This window comes from Lampetra planeri, unplaced genomic scaffold (genome assembly GCF_965212315.1).
Source record: "Lampetra planeri unplaced genomic scaffold, kcLamPlan1.2.h2 scaffold_267, whole genome shotgun sequence".
Classification (NCBI taxonomy): Eukaryota; Metazoa; Chordata; class Hyperoartia; order Petromyzontiformes; family Petromyzontidae; genus Lampetra; species Lampetra planeri.
The window spans coordinates 38030-57467 of NW_027615095.1; the positions used below are offsets into that span (position 1 = coordinate 38030).

The following is a 19438-nucleotide window of genomic DNA, read 5'->3' on the forward strand; positions in this document are numbered from 1 at the left end:
ATCAACTTCCACATGGTGGAAACGATTGCCGGGACAAGTGCTGTTTCGCGAGCACTTATTAAGACCGGCGCAGCACACGAGGGGATGGTGTGACCAACGCCGCGCCTGGTCCGTCTTTGTTTCCCCAACGTTAATTCTACACGTGGGTCAAACCGCCCGGTTCATTCAACTTGAGGAAGGCCCAAGACGGATTCAGCAATCGCCACCGTTGTTGGTTGCGAATTGAACTCCGGTCGCCACGTTCGTCGTGAGTGCTGCGCCACCGCTGTTGAACAACTGGGTTCGCTCGTTCATCCTAGACAGGTCGTTGGGGCAAGTGCTGCTAGTGAGCACATACTCTTGAGTGAGGTACATGCTGTTAGTGAAAACATACGCAGGGAGTGTGCTGCACTGCATTCGACACCGACCCCCTCCGCAGAATGGCGTTACTCAAGTTCCTCTCCCCCTAGCACCCCACCCCTTACATCACCTCACCCCTTGCCTCACCACCCACTCTCCTGCCCGCCGCCTTACTCGTCCACTCGCCCACACATCCGACCAGCCACGTTGACTCACCCCGCCTGCCTACCCACTCTCTCCAACTCGCCCAACCAGTCGCCCACCCACCAACCAACATACTCACCCGCTCAACGACTCAACCCAGTCACCCACCAATTCGCTTATTCATTCACTCGCCGTCCCACCAACTCATCCACCCACCACCACCAACCCATCTACCCCACCCGCCCGCCCAACCGAGCGTCCCACACCTCTTCAACAAGCGAGCGGCAGCGGTGACGTCTCTTCCCCCTTATCGCCACCTAGAGCTGACGGCGCCCACTCCAGACGGGCCGGACGCGCTGGACAGGCAGAAATGCCTTGACGCGTTGGCGTCCCTGCGACACGCCAAGTGGTTTCAGGTTGGGTTTTGTCCCCCCTTTGTACCCCCCGCTCCCCCGCCCGTCACCCTATTACCCCGTTAACCGCGCGTGGAGTTACTGTGTACACACACGCACGCACGCATGTGCCCCTTCCGTCCACAACTGGCGGACGGGTTGTGGGGAGCTAATTGTTGCGGCTGGTCACTGGCATGTACCCCCTTTTTCCCTGCCGCATGGGGAGTACGGGCTACAGCTTGTGACCGCTAGTTCACTCTCTCGCCAAGGTCACCCCCGGAGCCAATGCTGCCCCGTCTGCGCTGTGGTCGCTAGCTTAACGGACGATGCGAAGCGACAAAATGACCCGGCGGTGCTCTACCTGCAGATGCGTCCCTGTGCCACGTGCCACAGGCTCCGATACGAGTTTGAGGCTTCGTTAAATTCTGTAAGTAAAAACAACAAAAATACAGAAGTGTGCCGCCCGCCATCGTGAATTGGCGTGGTGCAAAGTTGTGAGACTTGTCGTCACGGGTGCTGACATCACCGGAGCGCCAGGATGTATGGCGCTCTGTGGTGAACGCGAAGTCCTCTTTTGCTCATTTAATGAAGACTCAAACTCGTGTTTGGTCAGCCCAGTCCACACGGCCTAGGCGTGCATATCTACAAGGTAGGAGCTGCTTCGTTGTTTTTTTATCCGTTGCGTCCAACTTTGCACGTTGGGCCCGCTTGGTGCCATGATCGCGATGCCCGGATCGGTCGGAAGGGTCCTCAGTGGGATGCCCAGTTGAAGGTGGGGGGGGGTGAATGGATCGACTTGACCGATCACCATCGTATCTCCCGGTGTTGATAAAACGAGTACCGAATTGTGGGAAATCCTGCAGAGAGAGAGACACACCGTGGGTCGTTGCCCCGCTGTAGAGCCAGCGACAGAATTTTCACCGCTGGTTCCCAAACGGTTGCCCAATAGCCCTCGGGGGGGGGGGGATGGGTGGGGGGCGGGGGGTGATGGGAGTTGAGGAAAGATCTGGGAGGGTTCAGAGTTGTGTCAACCAAACCCCCACCTCTCCCCTTCCTCCCACCACCACCACTATCGTGTAGGACGCGCAGCACAGCATTTCATACCAGGGCAATTGGTAACATGGCATCGGCATTGCTTGTGGGGGTGACCTTGATGTGTAGGGGGGGGGGGGAGCGTGCACTGATACATTTTGCTGTCCGATTGGAACCGTTGTGAAGAAAAGTAATATTTATTTCCACACCGGTCTGCCGACGATTGTAAACAACGTGATGTAAGAATTTATAGTCGCACTCGGATGACGACCAGACGTCTCGTTGGCCCAGAGGCACCGCGGTTTCACGAACTCTCTTCCGATCTGCGGCTCGACTTCTGTGCGCCGTCCAATCGGACTACGATGGGGCCCACAAACTCTAATTTGGAATTCAAACACACGAGGGGTGGGCGCTCGCCGCGCAGACTTGTGCGGTTGCGCTGCTGCTCTGTAGCTCTCCGACGCGCGTCGTGCAGCTCTTGCCTTGCGTAGTTTTGTTGTGCGCCGTCCCGACGTTTCGCCACTCCCCCCCCCCCTCCCCCCCGACACATGTCACGGCATCTTCAGGAACTCCCCCAGTACGGGCAGACCTCGCCGAGTGCCACTCCTCCATTTCAAACGCCGATTCTGTGAGTGCTCCCTTCCTCCCAGGAAGGAAAGCATCTTTGAGCACCGATTGAGGTCTGCCCGTATTCGGCCGCACGTTGATATTTTGGTTTTCCCGGGCCGGTGGGGCGGAACGTCGGACTCCGTGCCGAACAAACACACGGTACAGCCCCGTAACAGCATCGGAGGGCTAGAGTGCCACAGTCTGCGTTGGGTCCATATCAACCTTCACCTCTAAGCCCCTGCCACCTCTCACATCCTCCAAAAATCGGAAGCTGCCAATTCCACGATTGCCCTTTGCGGCAAGGCGAGTGCCTGGGCCCGGTTTTGGCGAAGGCTGCATCCTAGTGGCGTGGCTCAGCTGTGAAGGTTGTTGGGGTGAAATGAGTTGAGCGGCGAGTGCAGGGTTTTATAGATATTTTTGCGCACCGTTCGTTTGGCGAGTTTCGTAAAGGAATTGGAAAGCACTTCCCCCCCCCCCACCCCCGTCCGTCTCTTGTGTAGGAATTCGTTCAATGCTATGATGACAACCCACGGTTTAAATTGCTTGTGACGATGCCTGTACGCTACACGGTGACTCCACGCGCATGATGTTGTCCCTTTTGTAGACTTGCGGAACTGATGTATGTACCAATATTTCACCGTTACCAAGCGGCGATTGCTGTCAGGTGGTATTAGAAGCCTCATTGCAGCTCGACAGCAGTGTTAATTTGGCAAACAATTAGCAACGGAAATATTTGTCAATGAAGCGGGTTTTTTGTTTCGTCGACGACGATGACTGATTGGACAGAACTGGTAAAGTGTGACGATGTCAACGCCTACTATTGACCACGATCATCACTAATACTACAACCCAACATCATCGTGACTGCTACGACTACTGTCGTGATCACTACTAGGACCCATCACTGCTACCACCACCATCGTCATTACCGTCATCGCGAACACCACCATCACTACTACCATCATCACTACTACCATCATCATCACTACTACTATCACCATCTAGCTGTGAGACTGACTGTGACGAGACATAATTAGTTTGAATGAAGATGCAGACTTGAGATAATTTGACAACATTACTGAGACTGAAGTGGACTAAAGGAAGACCAAGCATGGTAATTGGCTGTGTGTGTGTAGATATATAAAGATTTAGCCAGCTCACCGATTGGCTGACATGATAATATTGGGGGAGAAATGGTGTACCCTTCACACCAACATTTAACAAGTATCAGTGACTTAATGTTTGCTTTAGTCAGTGAGGCTAGACTAAGATAATTACTCCATGAAATCCACAGATAGGTTATGATAATTGGTTTTTTACCCTTTTATCTGGCAACAAAACCAATTATCATATTTTTGCTACTGGCAAATGAGGTTCCAATGGTGCCACAGATAGGTTGTCGTCGACCAGACTAAGACTCTGACTAAAATAAGAAATGCCAAGTTAATTTAACTCCGTTTACAAGTCTGCGATGCCCAATTCTTTTTTTAAGATGCAGAAAGTTGACCGTTAAGGAAATTGGCCAAACGTCTCGGGGTAGGACTCTCCCAAATAACCTGCAGTTTACTCGGTTGGGAAAACAATTAAAATTGGCAAGGTCACCCTCTGGCTACAGTGGCCCATTGAGCTCCAGTGTAGCCGGACCCTCCTGGAAGAGAGTCCAGAGACTCACTTGAGGATTTAATGTAGCTGGACCCTCCTGGAAGAGAGTCCATAGACTCCCCTGAGGATTTAATGTGGCCAGACCCTCCTGGAAGAGAGTCCATAGACTCCCGTGAGGCTTCAGTGTAGCCGGGACCCTCCTGGAAGAGAGTCCATAGACTCCCGTGAGGATTCAGAGTAGCCGCACCCTCCTGGAAGAGAGTACAGATACTCCCGTGAGCATTTAATGTGGCCAGACCCTCCTGGAAGAGAGTACATGCACTCCTTTCCATCAGTAAATGAATAACTTCAATTAAATTTACTTAAATAGGGAGAATAAAATTCTGGCAGTGATGTTATGCAACATTTTTATTTTATGTATGTATTTTGAACTTCTTTTGCACCATACGTGTAGTGCTAATCGGAGGTGCAGGGGCTGGACAACAAACTAAACACAATAAGCAGTTCTAAAGAAATTCGTTTCAATCTCGTATATTGGTGTAGTGTACAATGTAGTGTGTGTAATGTCGGGTGTAGTGTAGTATTACGTATGTTGAACTTCTTTTGCACCATACGTAGCCAACCGGGCTAATAGGAGGTGCAGGGGAAGGACAACAATCTAAAGTACAGCAGCAAGCAATTAACGAGATGCCAAAAACAATAATTCTCCATTGCGTAAAAACAATGTTATCCCTATACCATTGTCCTGTAGCATATGTTGATACTTCCTAAGAATCGGTCATGAGGCTACGAAACTATTGTTTATGGGCTTTTTTGTTGTCTTGCCAAAAACTTGACAAAGTGACAAAAAGAAATGGCTCCGCAGTTTGAAAGTCAGTCGATTCTTAGTCAAAGCTTTTTTTTTTTAGAAGTAAAGAAATCTATCTGTACAAGCCGGTCATTGCTGCGAGTTTTAACTCACAACTCATATTTGGCTAACGCGGTTATCCTCCCTTTAGAGCCTACTGATTTATCGGTCATCTCAGTCCAGCGCGAATCTTGCATTGTAAGATTCTCCTGGGTAACCGTTGAACGTGAACCCTGTAAATAGTACAGCGATGTGGAGAATGTAGTAAAAAAACGACTCTCTTGAGTTGAGTAACAGAAATCGATTATCTCCGCACTGCTATCAGCTTGCGATGTCCGTCAATGCAAGAGTTTGTTGGTAGGGTAAACGAACTGAACATTTACACCTGAAAGGTCACCGTGATTGTCTTTTGCTCGGGAAAAGGAACAAAACAATGAAATTTTGCCGACTTGGATGAACGCAAAAAATTCCAAGAGGTGTTTTTTTTTCCCCCCCCCTTGTTTTAATCGGTGGAAACAGAACTAAATAACATGCTGGCTTTTCGCGACCGAAGTGATATTTACGGAACGTGTTTGTCAAAATCTAAAAGCCACCTTTTGCATCGACAAAGAATCGCCCTTAACACATTCGGCGGCCAAAGTGACGCTTGGCTCAATTTTAATTCCGATGGGTTGTCTGAAATTCTTGCGTCGCGTATCGAGGCACGGACCGCAAAATCCTGAGCGTGGGCTAAACTGCTGAAGGTTCCGCGTATTTTTCTGAGAGTCGAAAACTGAGCGGTCATTAATGTAGTGTTTTGGCTGAAGGCTTCCGAATTGCCCCGTGCACTTCTTAATGGCGCTCAACTCCGGCAATTCACTCGTCAACCCGGCGGGGGGCGGGGGGGGGCACTACCTTCCGTCGAAAACAAAACCACAACCGCGTCACCTCACCTGACGCCCCCCCTCCACCCCACAACGCCTCTCTCGGTCGTGTCCAGCTCCTCCCACCTCTTGTTGCCCTGTGAACAAGAAAAGGCGGAGGTGTAAAACTGGTTCGTCCTGGTCGTGCCACGGTGTCTCCTGGTTCGCAGGCAGAGGGAATTTGCCCTGCCGCCCCCCGATTTGCACGGCAAAACTGGATCATGTGACACCCTCCTCCCCCCTCTCCCCCCCCACAATATTTTTTTGAGCCACGAAGCGATGGTGCTGATTTGCTTGGACCGGCGGGGGGTGGCGGGGGGGGCGATTTCAACCACTCAACGATCTTGAAGGCGACGAATCGCGCCGACGCCACATTGCATTGTGGGCTTTTCTCATTCTCTGTGGCAGCGAAGTCCACTGGTTTTTACCGTTGGTTGCCACGGTTTAAATCAGAGGCTCCCAAACTGGGGGACGAATAAACAAACTCCCGAGCACTTTCGTCAACAACAACGCAAGGGGCAGTGTTGATCGATGAACGTGCAGAGTTTTGGTTATTTGTGCTTGCGCGTCACCGCCAACGCAGCGTCGCAAGAAAGAATAGTTGAGCTCAAAAACTGGGGAGCTACAGCTTCCTATGGAGAGCGGAAGTCGAGTCCTATTATTTGTTCAAGGTGTCCCTCGGTCCAAATGAGGTTGAGAGAAGCTGCCCGTTGTGCATTCGGCTTGCGCCGCTGAATGGCGTTGGGCACACGGATGTGTGCGGCGTTTCGCCCCCACGTGCCGGGAGCTTTCTTTCGAAACGAATGCTGTTGCCGTATAATCGAGGGAGAAAGCGAGCCGCTCTATTCAGTTCCTCGAGAAGCTGCTATCGCCACGTGGGGCTGAAACGTCAGGAGCTGATATCGCCACGCGGTGGCGGCGGTGGCGGCGGTGACGGCATCGGGGGCGCAATCCGAAAAGCGCGGCGGAGAGCCATGCAGCGGCACAGCCGTGAACAAAAACAACCCCACGCAGTGCTTGCTTGAGGAGGTCAAGGGAGGAGCAGAGGATGAAGCCGTTACGTGAATACTTGGTGCAGGCACGAGTGTGGGACGCAGTCGGATGGCTGTTTTGGACAAAGCCAGGCAGAACCTGGGGGAAGTTTTCCCTCCCTCGAGACCAGACATCCCCACCCCGTGTCGTTCGAAAAGAGTCTTGGCCAGGATGAGCACAGCAGTTGGATTGGGCGTTTCGATTTACTTACTCCCCCGGGGGGGGGGGAGGGGCGGCGGGGGGCGGGGGGCGGGGGTGGGAGGTTCGAGGTTCGCTCACAGGACTGCTGCTGATGGCAGGAAAAGTTTGGATTGATTTAGCGGACGAAACAACTTGAAGCAAAAACCTGGAGAACACGCCGCTCTGGTCGAAGTGCCGTTCGTTCTTCCTGGTCGGGCCGCATGTTGAGCATCTTTCCTCTCACGCTTTACGCCACGCACCACTTTCCCAGCAGTCGTCTCGAGGAGTTGCAGTGAAAATCTAGGGGGGTTGGGGGGGAGGTGCTTCAGGAAGCTCCAATTCGAATCGTTGGCACGTTAGGTGTTCGCGCCATTCTTCACGGCGCACGAGGCTTTCATGAAGGGTCGTAGTCACGGTCATGTCGATTTGGTTTCGCCAGGAGAGTCTCATTGGCAAGAGTGACCTGTGGGGTCACCGTGGCGACGTGCTTCGCCGACACAACCTGCGGTAGTTCCACGGCAGGTGGCGACGTTTGCTGCGTTTTCGCATTTTGAGTAATTTCGCGGTGCGCTTAACTTTTCGAATTTGGAAAAAAAATTGGGACTCGAAACCGCCAACAGTCGGCAAGGAGCGGCGAACGCTCTACCACGCTCGGCCTTGTGTTTAACGGAGCTCGGTAGAAAGCAGAGGTCGCAAACGGGTTTTGATTCCTTACCCGTACCCGGCCGCACCAGGGTCGCAAACGGGTACCCGTACCCATACCCGGCCGTACCCTACCCATACCCGGCCGGGTACGGGTAGGGTACGGGTATCGGCTACCTGATTGCGACCTCTGGGATGAAGCCATGTTGCAGGCGCGGGTGGGTTGATTCTAGGAACTTGAATTGTGAGAAGAGACAAGACGTTGGAAAATGAGTGACAAACGGTGACTCACCAGTGACTCACGGCCTACCCGTACCCGGCCGCACCAGGGTCGCAAACGGGTACCCGTACCCGGCCGGGTACGGGTAGCCGGGTATCGGGTAGGGTACGGGTATCGGGTACCCGGTTGCGACCTCTGGTAGAAAGGCGTGGGCCCCGCACCTGAGCGATCACGTTACATGCAACTGGAATCGCTCGTGTGCGGAGGATGGCTCTGCAACCAGAGACCTCATCCGTGCGTGAGCGTTCAATCGAGGTGCGCGTCGTTGCTGCTGCGCAAGCGAACGGCAGGGCCGTGGGCCCGCCGAGAAGAAGCCTGCAGTCGTGCGTTTGCCGGAAGCTTTTGAGAGAGGACGCGGCTCAACACGCGGCCTGACCCTTGAAGTAGCCCACACTTGGAGCTATGAGCGGCTGGGGCAGGCAAAACAACAACAAAAAGTGCTCATTATGAATTGGCACCCCGGTCTGGCTGAAGCTTGCAGGGTTACGTGGCAAGGGAGACTGTGGCACCGATGCTACAGCTTATAACCGGGAACCGAAGATTCGGTGAACGGTGGCTGCAGAGTTCGGTTAACTTTCCGACGTTCTTCTCATCGGACGGTTAAACGAATGGGAAGGCGCGTCGCAGATGCATTGGGTTGCTTTTCAACCGGTTAGGGTCGGGGGTGCAATGCTTGTAAAATAAAAGATGCAACTAATCCGGGCCAAAAAAAAAACCTAACTCGATGGGTTTGGTGTTTTGGGAAATGACTTTGTATCCCAGTGGATTTTGTTTTGGCCCGGACTTGCACTCGCCAGTCGAAAAGTCGAGCGGAGTTTCAGTTTCGAAGTCTCGCCGTGAGTTTTTTTGCGACGCTCCAACGTTCGGTTATTTTCTGGCCGCTCGCGATGGATCGCAAACGGTCAAAAACGTAACGGAATCGTCACGATTTTCCAAGCGTCCCTTGAGTTTAGCGGAAATTGAGACGCCCCAATGGATTTCCCCGCTCAAAATGAACGTTGAGAAGGAGGACAACGAAAAACATAGCGACAGAAATTGTCCCTCGCTGCAGGTGCGAGCGCGTCTGCATCCCACCTGAGGTTTACTTCAGGGTCTCATGAGGAGTCGGGCGTGTTCAACAGACGCAGCTCGTTTTCTTGGTTCTTTCGGTAAAGTCACGCAGAATGGAAATAATAAAATGATAAAAATAAAACATAATACAATAATTCTCACGACGTTTCGGCCACAACGCAAGCAGCTGTCCTCAGGTGAAGAGGACGGCTGCTTGCGTTGTGGCCGAAACGTCGTGAGAATTGCATTTTATTATGTTTTATTTTTATTATTTTATTATTTCCCTTCTGCGTGACTTTACTGAAAGAACCAAGAAGATGAATCCCTGCAGTCACGAAAGCTTTAAGTCGAAATTCAAACGCAGCTCGGTCGCCAGCTGTTATCGACAAGAGCCTTCCGTATAAACCGTGGGGCCCTAAAGACATGCTTGAGATTTCCTCAACAGCTAAATGAATATAGAAAATAGGTTACATTCGTATCGTAGAGTCTGAGTGTGTTCCCTCCGATTGTGTGTATGCATCTGTGCATTATCTGGTCGTTGAAATTCACTCCCCACAGCAAAAGAACAAACTGTTGACTAAGCATCCCAATGTAAGCAGGCCCAAAAGAGTCGGTGATTTGCTGTCCAAGTGGCCATTGGCAGTCAACCTGCCGTTTTAAAGCCCTGCAGTGCCAGTGGTGTGAAATCCCACGTTTCCCATGCAGTCTGTTCAGAGGAAAATCCACTCTTTGGTGTTTATTTTATCGACCACGGAGGGATGATGGGCCGAGGGTGAACGCCCCAACCAGGGTTCGAACTCGCAACCTCCTGATTAGGAGCCCGCTCGCTCTACCCACCCACCGGGCTACCTGGCCGGTTCATTCCCTCCCGAAAGCAGAGTCTAGAAATAACCAAAGGACGTTGTTGTATTAATCTTAGTAAAAAAAAAATTCTCGCATCGTCGTTAATTTGTTTTTCTCCCCCCCCACCACCGTCCCTCCCCCGAAGGCCCGTGCGTCGTCTTTGAGGTCGTGCGTCATCGTCATCCGCATACTCCGTGACCTGTGCGCGCGCGTGCCCACGTGGTCCTCACTCAAGGGATGGGTGAGTCCTTGAAATCCGTCGGTGTCTGTAAACGATGACAACTTTTCTCGCCGCACAACGCGGCGGGTGACGCGGTGGTGCCCCCCGTGCCTCACAGCAACGAGGTCGAGGGTTCGATTCCAGGCTCGGACGCCTTTTCCGCGTGGAGTTTGTGTGTTCTCACCCCGTTCTGCGGTGTGAGTGAGCGAGTGGAGTTTGTATGTTCTCCCCCCTGCTCTATAGAGCGAGTCGAGTTTGTATGATCTCCTTTTGTGGTACAGAGCGAGAGTGAGTGTGTGTCGTTTGTTTGATCTCCCCCTGTTCTACAGAGTGAGTGTGTGTCGTTTGTTTGATCTCCCCCTGTTCTACAGAGTGAGTGTGTGTCGTTTGTTTGATCTCCCCCTGTTCTACAGAGTGAGTGTGTGTCGTTTGTTTGATCTCCCCCTGTTCTACAGAGTGAGTGTGTGTCGTTTGTTTGATCTCCCCCTGTTCTACAGAGTGAGTGTGTGTCGTTTGTTTGATCTCCCCCTGTTCTACAGAGTGAGTGTGTGTCGTTTGTTTGATCTCCCCCTGTTCTACAGAGTGAGTGTGTGTCGTTTGTTTGATCTCCCCCTGTTCTACAGAGTGAGTGTGTGTCGTTTGTTTGATCTCCCCCTGTTCTACAGAGTGAGTGTGTGTCGTTTGTTTGATCTCCCCCTGTTCTACAGAGTGAGTGTGTGTCGTTTGTTTGATCTCCCCCTGTTCTACAGAGTGAGTGTGTGTCGTTTGTTTGATCTCCCCCTGTTCTACAGAGTGAGTGTGTGTCGTTTGTTTGATCTCCCCCTGTTCTACAGAGTGAGTGTGTGTCGTTTGTTTGATCTCCCCCTGTTCTACAGAGTGAGTGTGTGTCGTTTGTTTGATCTCCCCCTGTTCTACAGAGTGAGTGTGTGTCGTTTGTTTGATCTCCCCCTGTTCTACAGAGTGAGTGTGTGTCGTTTGTTTGATCTCCCCCTGTTCTACAGAGTGAGTGTGTGTCGTTTGTTTGATCTCCCTCTGTTCTACAGAGTGAGTGTGTGTCGTTTGTTTGATCTCCCCCTGTTCTACAGAGTGAGTGTGTGTCGTTTGTTTGATCTCCCCCTGTTCTACAGAGTGAGTGTGTGTCGTTTGTTTGATCTCCCCCTGTTCTACAGAGTGAGTGAGTGGAGTTTGTATGATCTCCCCCTGTTCTACAGTGAGATTGAGTGAGTGGAGTTTGTATGATCTCCCCCTGTTCTACAGAGTGAGTGGAGTTTGTATGTTCTCCCCCTGTTCTACAGAGTGAGTGGAGTTTGTATGATCTCCCCCTGTTTTGCAGAGCGAGAGTGAATGTGATCTCTCCCTGTTCTATAGAGTGAGTGAGTGTGTGTAGTTTGTATGATCTCCCCCTGTTCTACAGAGTGAGTGGAGTTTGTATGATCTCCTGTGGTACAGAGCGAGAGTGAGTGAGTGTAGTTTGTGTGATCTCCCCTTGTTCTACAGTGAGATTGAGTGAGTGGAGTTTGTATGATCTCCCCCTGTTCTACAGAGTGAGCCTGAAGTGACATCCGATAGCTTGAACAACAGCGTGTCCAGGGTTACGGCGGAGACGACGATGGGCACAGTGGTGACGCCGCTGGTAGGGTTCATGACGATGATAATGACGACGATGACGATGACAACGATGACATTGTTGATGTTGCAGGCGATGGAGTTGATCTGTGAGAAGGCGATCGGCACGAGTGAGCGCCCGCTGGGAGGGTTCATGACGATGATGATGACAACGATGACAACGACGACATTGTTGATGTTGCAGGCGATGGAGTTGATTTGTGAGAAGGCGATCGGCAAGAGTGAGCGCCCGCTGGGAGGGTTCATGACGATGATGATGACGACGATGACAACGACGACATTGTTGATGTTGCAGGCGATGGAGTTGATCTGTGAGAAGGCGATCGGCACGAGTGAGCGCCCGCTGGGAGGGTTCATGACGATGATGATGACGACGATGACAACGACGACATTGTTGATGTTGCAGGCGATGGAGCTGATCTGTGAGAAGGCGATCGGCACGAGTGAGCGCCCGCTGGGCGTGGGCGAGGCTCTGCGCCGCGTGCTCGAGTGCCTCGCCTCGGGCATCCTCCTCGAAGGCAAGAGCAGCACCATCATCATCATCAGCAGCACCACCATCATCATCATCAGCAGCACCACCATCATCAGCAGCAGCAGCACCACCACCATCATCAGCAGCAGCACCACCACCATCATCAGCAGCAGCACCACCACCATCATCACCATCAGCAGCAGCAGCACCACCATCATCATCATCACCAGCACCACCATCATCAGCAGCACCACCATCATCATCACCAGCACCACCACCATCAGCAGCACCACCATCATCAGCAGCATCATCATCATCAGCAGGAGCACCGTCATCAGCAGCATCATCATCAGCACCACCACCATCATCAGCAGCAGCACCACCACCATCAGCAGCAACACCATCATCAGCAGCAGCATCATCATCACCATCATCGGCAGCACCACCACCATCATCAGCAGCAACATCATCATCACCATCAGAAGCAATATCACCATCGCAGCAGCGTCATCATTATCAGCATCAGCAGCAGCGTCATCATTATCAGCAGCAGCATCATCACCATCATCAGCAGCAGCAGCACCAGCAGCATCATCATCAGCGTCATCATTATCAGCATCATCACAATCAGCAGCATCATGGCGGTGCGTCTCTCTCTCTCTCTGTCCCTCTCACGCTGCCTGCCAGCAGCGTGAAGGAAAGTTGTAATGCAAGTTGAATGAAAGACCGGATTCAGGAAGTCGCCTCAACGACCTTTATTACATTCTAGATTTGAAGCTTTCGTGACTGCAAGGATTCATATTCTTAGGTTTTTTCGGTAAAGTCACGTAGGTAAAAAATTAAAATTTAAATTAATTAAAGTAAAATAAAAAATGAAATAAAAATCACGACGTTTCGGAGGCAACACAAGCTTCCGTCTTCAGGTGGAACCGTCACAGCACGATTGTTGTATCAAGTAAATGAGAGATTCCAGATTTACGGAATAGTATTTCTTGGAATTTCTCTTTACTTGATACAGCAATCGTGCTGTGACGGTTCCACCTGAAGACGGAAGCTTGTGTTGCCTCCGAAACGTCGTGATTTTTATTTTATTTTACTTTTATTAATTTAAATTTTTTACCTACATGGTGACTTTACCGAAAAAACCTAAGAATATGGACCCTTATTACAGATACATTGAGTATTGAAAGCTATCGTTGGTGGCCTTGTCTGTTCCTCAACCCGCAGACGGCTGTGGCATCTCTGACCCATGCGAGAAGGAGTTGACGGACGCCCTGGCCTCCATGACACAGCAGCAGCGCGAGGACATCACGCAGAGCGCGCAGGTGATCCCTGCTGCTCCGTCATAGTAATGTGGAATTTCCCTTGACGCGCGGGGGACATCCGACGTCGCGCGAACACTCGGCGAGTCTGTCCCACGTTCTTGGTTCTTTCGGTAAAGTCGCTTAGAAGGGAAATAATAAAGTAATGAAAATAAAATACAATCAAATTCTCACGACGTTTCGATTGCAACACAAGCAATCGTCATCATGTGTGAAAACCACAGCAAGAACATTTTAAAAAAGTGGCGTTTTTTTCTTAACGTCGGCACCACAGGCAGCAATTGGAGGTTGTTCAGAGTGACGAGTCCATCTATGCTCGGCACGGAGGAGGGGGGAGAGAAAGAGAATGGAATGCGGTCTGAAAGTCACCGTAAGCGTGAACACACAGCACTTGTGCCAGTGGTCTGCGGTGGGCTACACGGAGGATCTTTGCCTGTGTGTGTTGTTTGTGTGAGAGCAGCATGCGCTGCGGTTGCTAGCCTTCGGGCAGGTCCACCGTGTGCTGGGCATGGATCCGCTCCCCAAGAAGGGCAAGGGCGTCAGCGACTCAGGTGAGAGATGTCGGCCCGCGCGCAGCTTCCCCTGACGGCGCCATCGTTGTGATGAATGCGCCGAGCCGGTGGTTCGTTCGCTCGCTCGCTCGCCAACTCCTCGGTTTTCCGCTTGTCGCTCCGAACCGGGCAGGTGATACGGTACAAGGCGCCGGTCCCGTGGCTCTGAAGAGGCCCCTGGAGAATTCCTCTCAGCCCGACGCCAAGAAGCGCAAGTTCGGCCTCAAAGGTAGGTCGTTCGGACGTCGCTCCAGGCCGACCACGGCGTGATGGAGTTTGGCGTTTTTGCTAAAAAGAAATCGGCGCGGCCCCCACAGCACCTCGGCGCGTTCCGTGCCCCGTGGCCTCCTGTCTAGCGGCGAGCCTTCGACACGACACGGCTTCAAAGCAGCCCCCAGCCTGGCGCAAGTGGCGGGGTGTGGGGGTGAGGACGACGGTGACGACGTCACCGCCGCTCGGTGGCCAACGCCGGTTGTTGTCGTCGTCGCTGCTGCTGTAGGGGAGGTGAAGGGCAAGGAGTCGAGCCAGCCGATGAATGCGGTGATGCGCCTGAACCACATCCGCACGGGGCTGCAGTACAAGCTGATCTCCGAGTCGGGGCCCGTGCACGCGCCCGTCTTCACCATGGGCGTCGAGGTCAACGGCGTCGCCTACGAGGCCTCGGGATCGTCCAAGAAGGCCGCCAAGCTGCACGTCGCTGTCAAGGTGTGACGGGGCGGGGGGGGTGGTGGTGGTGGTGGTGGGGTTGTAAAGGAGGTGGCGTCAGTGGGCCGGAGGTGTGGGTGGCAGGTGGGCAGGAGGTGGGCGGGAGGCAGAGGTCGCAGCCGGGTACCCGATACCCGTACCCGATACCCGGCTACCCGTACCCGCCCGGGTACGGGTACGGGTACCCGTTTGCGACCCTGGTGCGGCCGGGTACGGGTACGGGTAAGGAATCAAAACCCGTTTGCGACCTCTGGCGGGAGGTGGGCAGGAGTGGACGGAAGGGGATGGGAGGGGTGGATAGGAGGTGGGCGAGAGTGGACCGGTGTTATTGTGTTGACTTTTTTTTTTTTATTTGTGCACCGCTGCCAAGGCCAGCATCGGCAAATAATCTGTCTGATGTGCATACATCTCCGTGCATCTCTCACGCCAGGTGCTCCAGGCTCTGGGCCTGCCCACGGGCGTGGAGATGAAGATGATGGAGGAGGAGGCAAAGGCCAGTGAGGAGGGCCTCAAGGGCGAGGCCTCGGCGGGGACCTCGGTGGCCTCCGTGGCCTCGGTGGCCGCGGTGGTGACGGTTGTAGAGGCGGGCACGGCGCTGACCGAGGTCAAGGCGGAGGGCAAGGGAGCCGGCAGAGAAGCGGCGTCGGCAAACTCCGGCGCTACCACCAAGACTTGCGTGGTGAGCGGGCTCGGCGGAGAAGTCCTGCCCAGAGACCCAACACTGCACCATAGACTCAACACTGCACCATAGACTCAGCACTGTACCATAGACTCAGCACTGTACCATAGACTCAGCACTGCCACCCATAGACTCAGCACTGTACCATAGACTCAGCACTGCCACCCATAGACTCAACACTGCCACCCATAGACTCAACACTGCCACCCATAGACTCAACTCTGCCACCCATAGACTCAACACTGCCACCCATAGACTCAACACTGCCACCCATAGACTCAACACTGCACCATAGACTCAACACTGCTACCCAGAGACTCAGCACTGCACCATAGACTTGGCACTGCCCAGAGACTCAACACTGCACCACAGACTCAACACTGCCCACAGACTCAACACTGCACCATAGACTCAGCACTGCCCAGAGACTCAGCACTGCACCATAGACTCAGCACTGCCCAGAGACTCAGCACTGCACCACAGACTCAACACTGCACCATAGACTCAACACTGCCCACATACTCAACACTGCACCATACACTCAGCACTGCACCATAGACTCAGCACTGCACCATAGACTCAACACTGCCCATAGACTCAACACTGCCCATAGACTCAACACTGCACCACAGACTCAACACTGCACCATAGACTCAACACTGCCCATAGACTCAACACTGCACCATAGACTTGGCACTGCCCATAGACTCAACACTGCTACCCATAGACTCAGCACTGCCCAGAGACTCAGCACTGCACCATACACTCAGCACTGCACCATAGACTTGGCACTGCCCAGAGACTCAACACTACCCATAGACTCAACACTGTACCATAGACTCAGCACTGTACCATAGACTCAACACTGCTACCCATAGACTCAACACTGCTACCCATAGACTCAACACTGCACCATAGACTCAACACTACCCGTAGACTCAGCACTGTACCATAGACTCAGCACTGCACCATAGACTCAGCACTGTACCATAGACTCAACACTGCTACCCATAGACTCAGCACTGCCCAGAGACTCAGCACTGCACAATAGACTCAACACTGCACCATACACTCAGCACTGCACCATAGACTTGGCACTGCACCATAGACTCAACACTACCCATAGACTCAACACTACCCATAGACTCAACACTGCACCATAGACTCAACACTGCCCATAGACTCAGCACTGTACCATAGACTCAGCACTGTACCATAGACTCAGCACTGCACCATAGACTCAACACTGCCCATAGACTCAACACTGCCCATAGACTCAACACTGCCCAGAGACTCAACACTGCACCATAGTCTCAGCACTACCCATAGACTCAACACTGCACCATGGTCTCAGCACTACCCATAAATTCAACACTGCTCATAGACTCAACACTTCACCATAGACTCAACACTGCACCACAGACCCAGCACTGCCCATCGACTCAGCACTGCCCATAGACTCAGCACTGCCCATAGACTCAACACTGCACTATAGACCCAGCACTGCCCCTTTACATTAAGCAATCCTCCTCCTGAACCTCCTTACATTCCTCTTCAAGCCTCGAATGAGTACCCGGTGCGGTGTGTAAACATCGCCACTGGGGAGACAAAGGTGGTCAGGTATGATCCTGGCCCCCTCACGTCACGTACCGAGCCGGCCTTCATAGGTACTGCTCGCTAACAGCACGTGCCCCAACAGTCTGTTCAGGCTATACGGGGGATCTTTGTCTTGTGTGTGAAGTGGTCGTGTAGTGGTTAGCGCACTGCACTACGAACCCGGCCACCCGAGTTCGATACCCGCTCATGGCCAACACCAGTGATGATTATCTGAACCAGTCCTGGGACTCGCATATATTGATTCGGACACAATTGAGTACCGAGAATGATGTGTAAACGTAATATCCGATGTGTAAATATTGTTACTGGGGAGACAAAGGCGGCCGGACGTGTATGGTGATTATGCTAACGCCGTGTATGTGTGTGTGTGTCTGATGATGCACCTAGCCTGGCACAAGCACCGTGGTGACGTCACCCGCCACTGATTGGTGAACAACGGTTGTTGTTGATAATTGTTTTTTTGCCCTTCTATCTGGCAACAAAACTGACACCTTTTTTTACGAGGAGTCATGTTTGCATAGACCACAATACCTGCAGTCATAATGCAAACAAAAAACACAACTCTGATAATGTATGCACTGTCCTGTTGTGTTTTTTGTTTGCATTATGACCGCAGGTATTGTGGTCTATGCAAACATGACTCCTTGTAAAAAAGGCGTCAGTTTTGTTGCCAGATAAAAGGGTCAAAACCCAATTACCATATTTTTTCTTCTGGCAAATGAGGTTCCAATGGTGTAAATGCTTACCCCGAGCTCTCATACTCTGATGGTGCATTGTCTTTGAGTTGTGCGCCTTTTGGCATCATCTGTTCCAACACCATGTGAGACTAGGCTCTAAGGAAAGCTGTCTCGGGTGTGGACCAATCAACTTCAAGGACAGTGCATACATTACCAGAGTTGTGTTTTTTGTTTGCATTACGACCGCAGGTATTGTGGTCTATGCAAACATGACTCCTCGTAAAAAAGGCGTCAGTTTTGTCGCCAGATAAAAGGGTAAAAAACCAATTATCATATTTTTTACTCGCAAATGAGGTACCAACGGTGTGAACGGTTGTTGTTGTTGATGATGATGATGATGATGGCCACGATGCTAACGACGGGAGCGCGCGTGCGAGGATCCCAGGCGGTGATGAAGCAGCCCGGCCTGGTGCTTACCGCGCAGGGCAAGAACCCCATCATGGAGCTAAACGAGAAACGTCGCGGACTCAAGTACGAGGTCACGTCGGAGGAGGGGGGCAGCCATGACAAGCGCTTCATCATCCAGGTGGCCTGCTGCTGCTGCTGCTGCTGCTGCCACCTCCTCATCTCTTTCCTCCCTCCTCCTCCCCCTCTCCCCTCCTCCCTCACTCATTTCCCAACGTCTTGTCTCTTCTCACAATTCAAGTTCCTAGAATCAACCCACCCGCGCCTGCAACATGGCTTCATCCCAGAGGTCGCAATCGGATACCCGATACCCGTACCCTACCCGTACCCGGCCGGGTAGGGTACGGGTACGGGTATGGGTACCCGTTTGCGACCCTGGTGCGGCCAGGTATAGGTACGGGTAAGGAATCAAAACCCGTTTGCGACCTCTGCTCCCTGCCGAGGGGCGGGGGGTTCTGTGGGATCGCAGACGCTGCCCACAGCCCCCTCCCCCCGATCAAGAGTACGCAACCTCCCCGTACCGGTAAGCACCCTGGTTCTGTCGCGTGCGCGTGTGTCAACGTGACCACCACACCTTTAAAGACAGAATGTGAGCGTGCTAGAAATGCACACGTGCACGCGCCTGCGTGCGAACGTGCGCGGGGCAGTCGTGTGGCACTTGGCTCGCTGCGCTACGAACCCCGGCGACCCCGAATTCGATTCTCGCTCACGCCCAATTACGGTGACCAGTGTCTGAACCTGTCCTGGGTCCTGCCTCTAGGACGACTCGGCCTTAAATCCGCACCCGTCACGGTGCGTACACGTCGGCGCTGGGAAGACAAAGGCGGCCGGGCACGGCTATGGCTGTGGTGGTCGTGGTGTTGGTCGCTCGCCACACCGCCCCGTCCCCCCGTCCCCATCCCCGTCGCGTGCCGTGCCGGCCTTGGTAGGCGCTGCAACTCGCGGGATCTTTGTGTTTGCTGTTGTTGCGCTCCGTGGTGCCAGGTGGAAGTGGACGGTGAGATGTTCAAGGGGACGGGCAGCAACAAGAAAGTGGCCAAGGCCAACGCTGCACTCGCTGCCCTGGAGAAGCTCTTCTCTGGGCCCAACGTGCCCTGCCCCCCCACCAAGACCTTCAAGCAGGTGCAGCAGGGGGGGGGGCTGGGGGGGGGGGGAACGGAGGAGGGGGGCTACATACCCTCCGGTGTACAAACCGTAGCTGTAAAACTCA

At 53.0% G+C, this 19438-nt stretch overlaps 1 protein-coding gene across 5 annotated transcripts in view; it reads left to right on the forward strand.

Annotated features, from left to right (window-relative positions):
- The window catches only part of LOC144740677 (uncharacterized), a 42919-nt gene that overhangs the window by 14833 nt on the left and 8648 nt on the right, over positions 1-19438 (forward strand). For 4 of the 5 annotated variants that reach the window (XM_078623473.1, XM_078623475.1, XM_078623476.1 and 1 more), the window contains exons 7-16: positions 805-899; positions 10040-10135; positions 12147-12258; positions 13440-13537; positions 13995-14085; positions 14219-14314; positions 14585-14790; positions 15221-15469; positions 18209-18349; positions 19213-19350. In XM_078623473.1, the coding sequence (XP_078479599.1) occupies positions 805-899; positions 10040-10135; positions 12147-12258; positions 13440-13537; positions 13995-14085; positions 14219-14314; positions 14585-14790; positions 15221-15469; positions 18209-18349; positions 19213-19350 (1322 nt within the window). The remainder of the gene's footprint in view (positions 1-804; positions 900-10039; positions 10136-12146; positions 12259-13439; positions 13538-13994; positions 14086-14218; positions 14315-14584; positions 14791-15220; positions 15470-18208; positions 18350-19212; positions 19351-19438) is intronic. The other variant, XM_078623478.1, reaches the window with a different exon arrangement.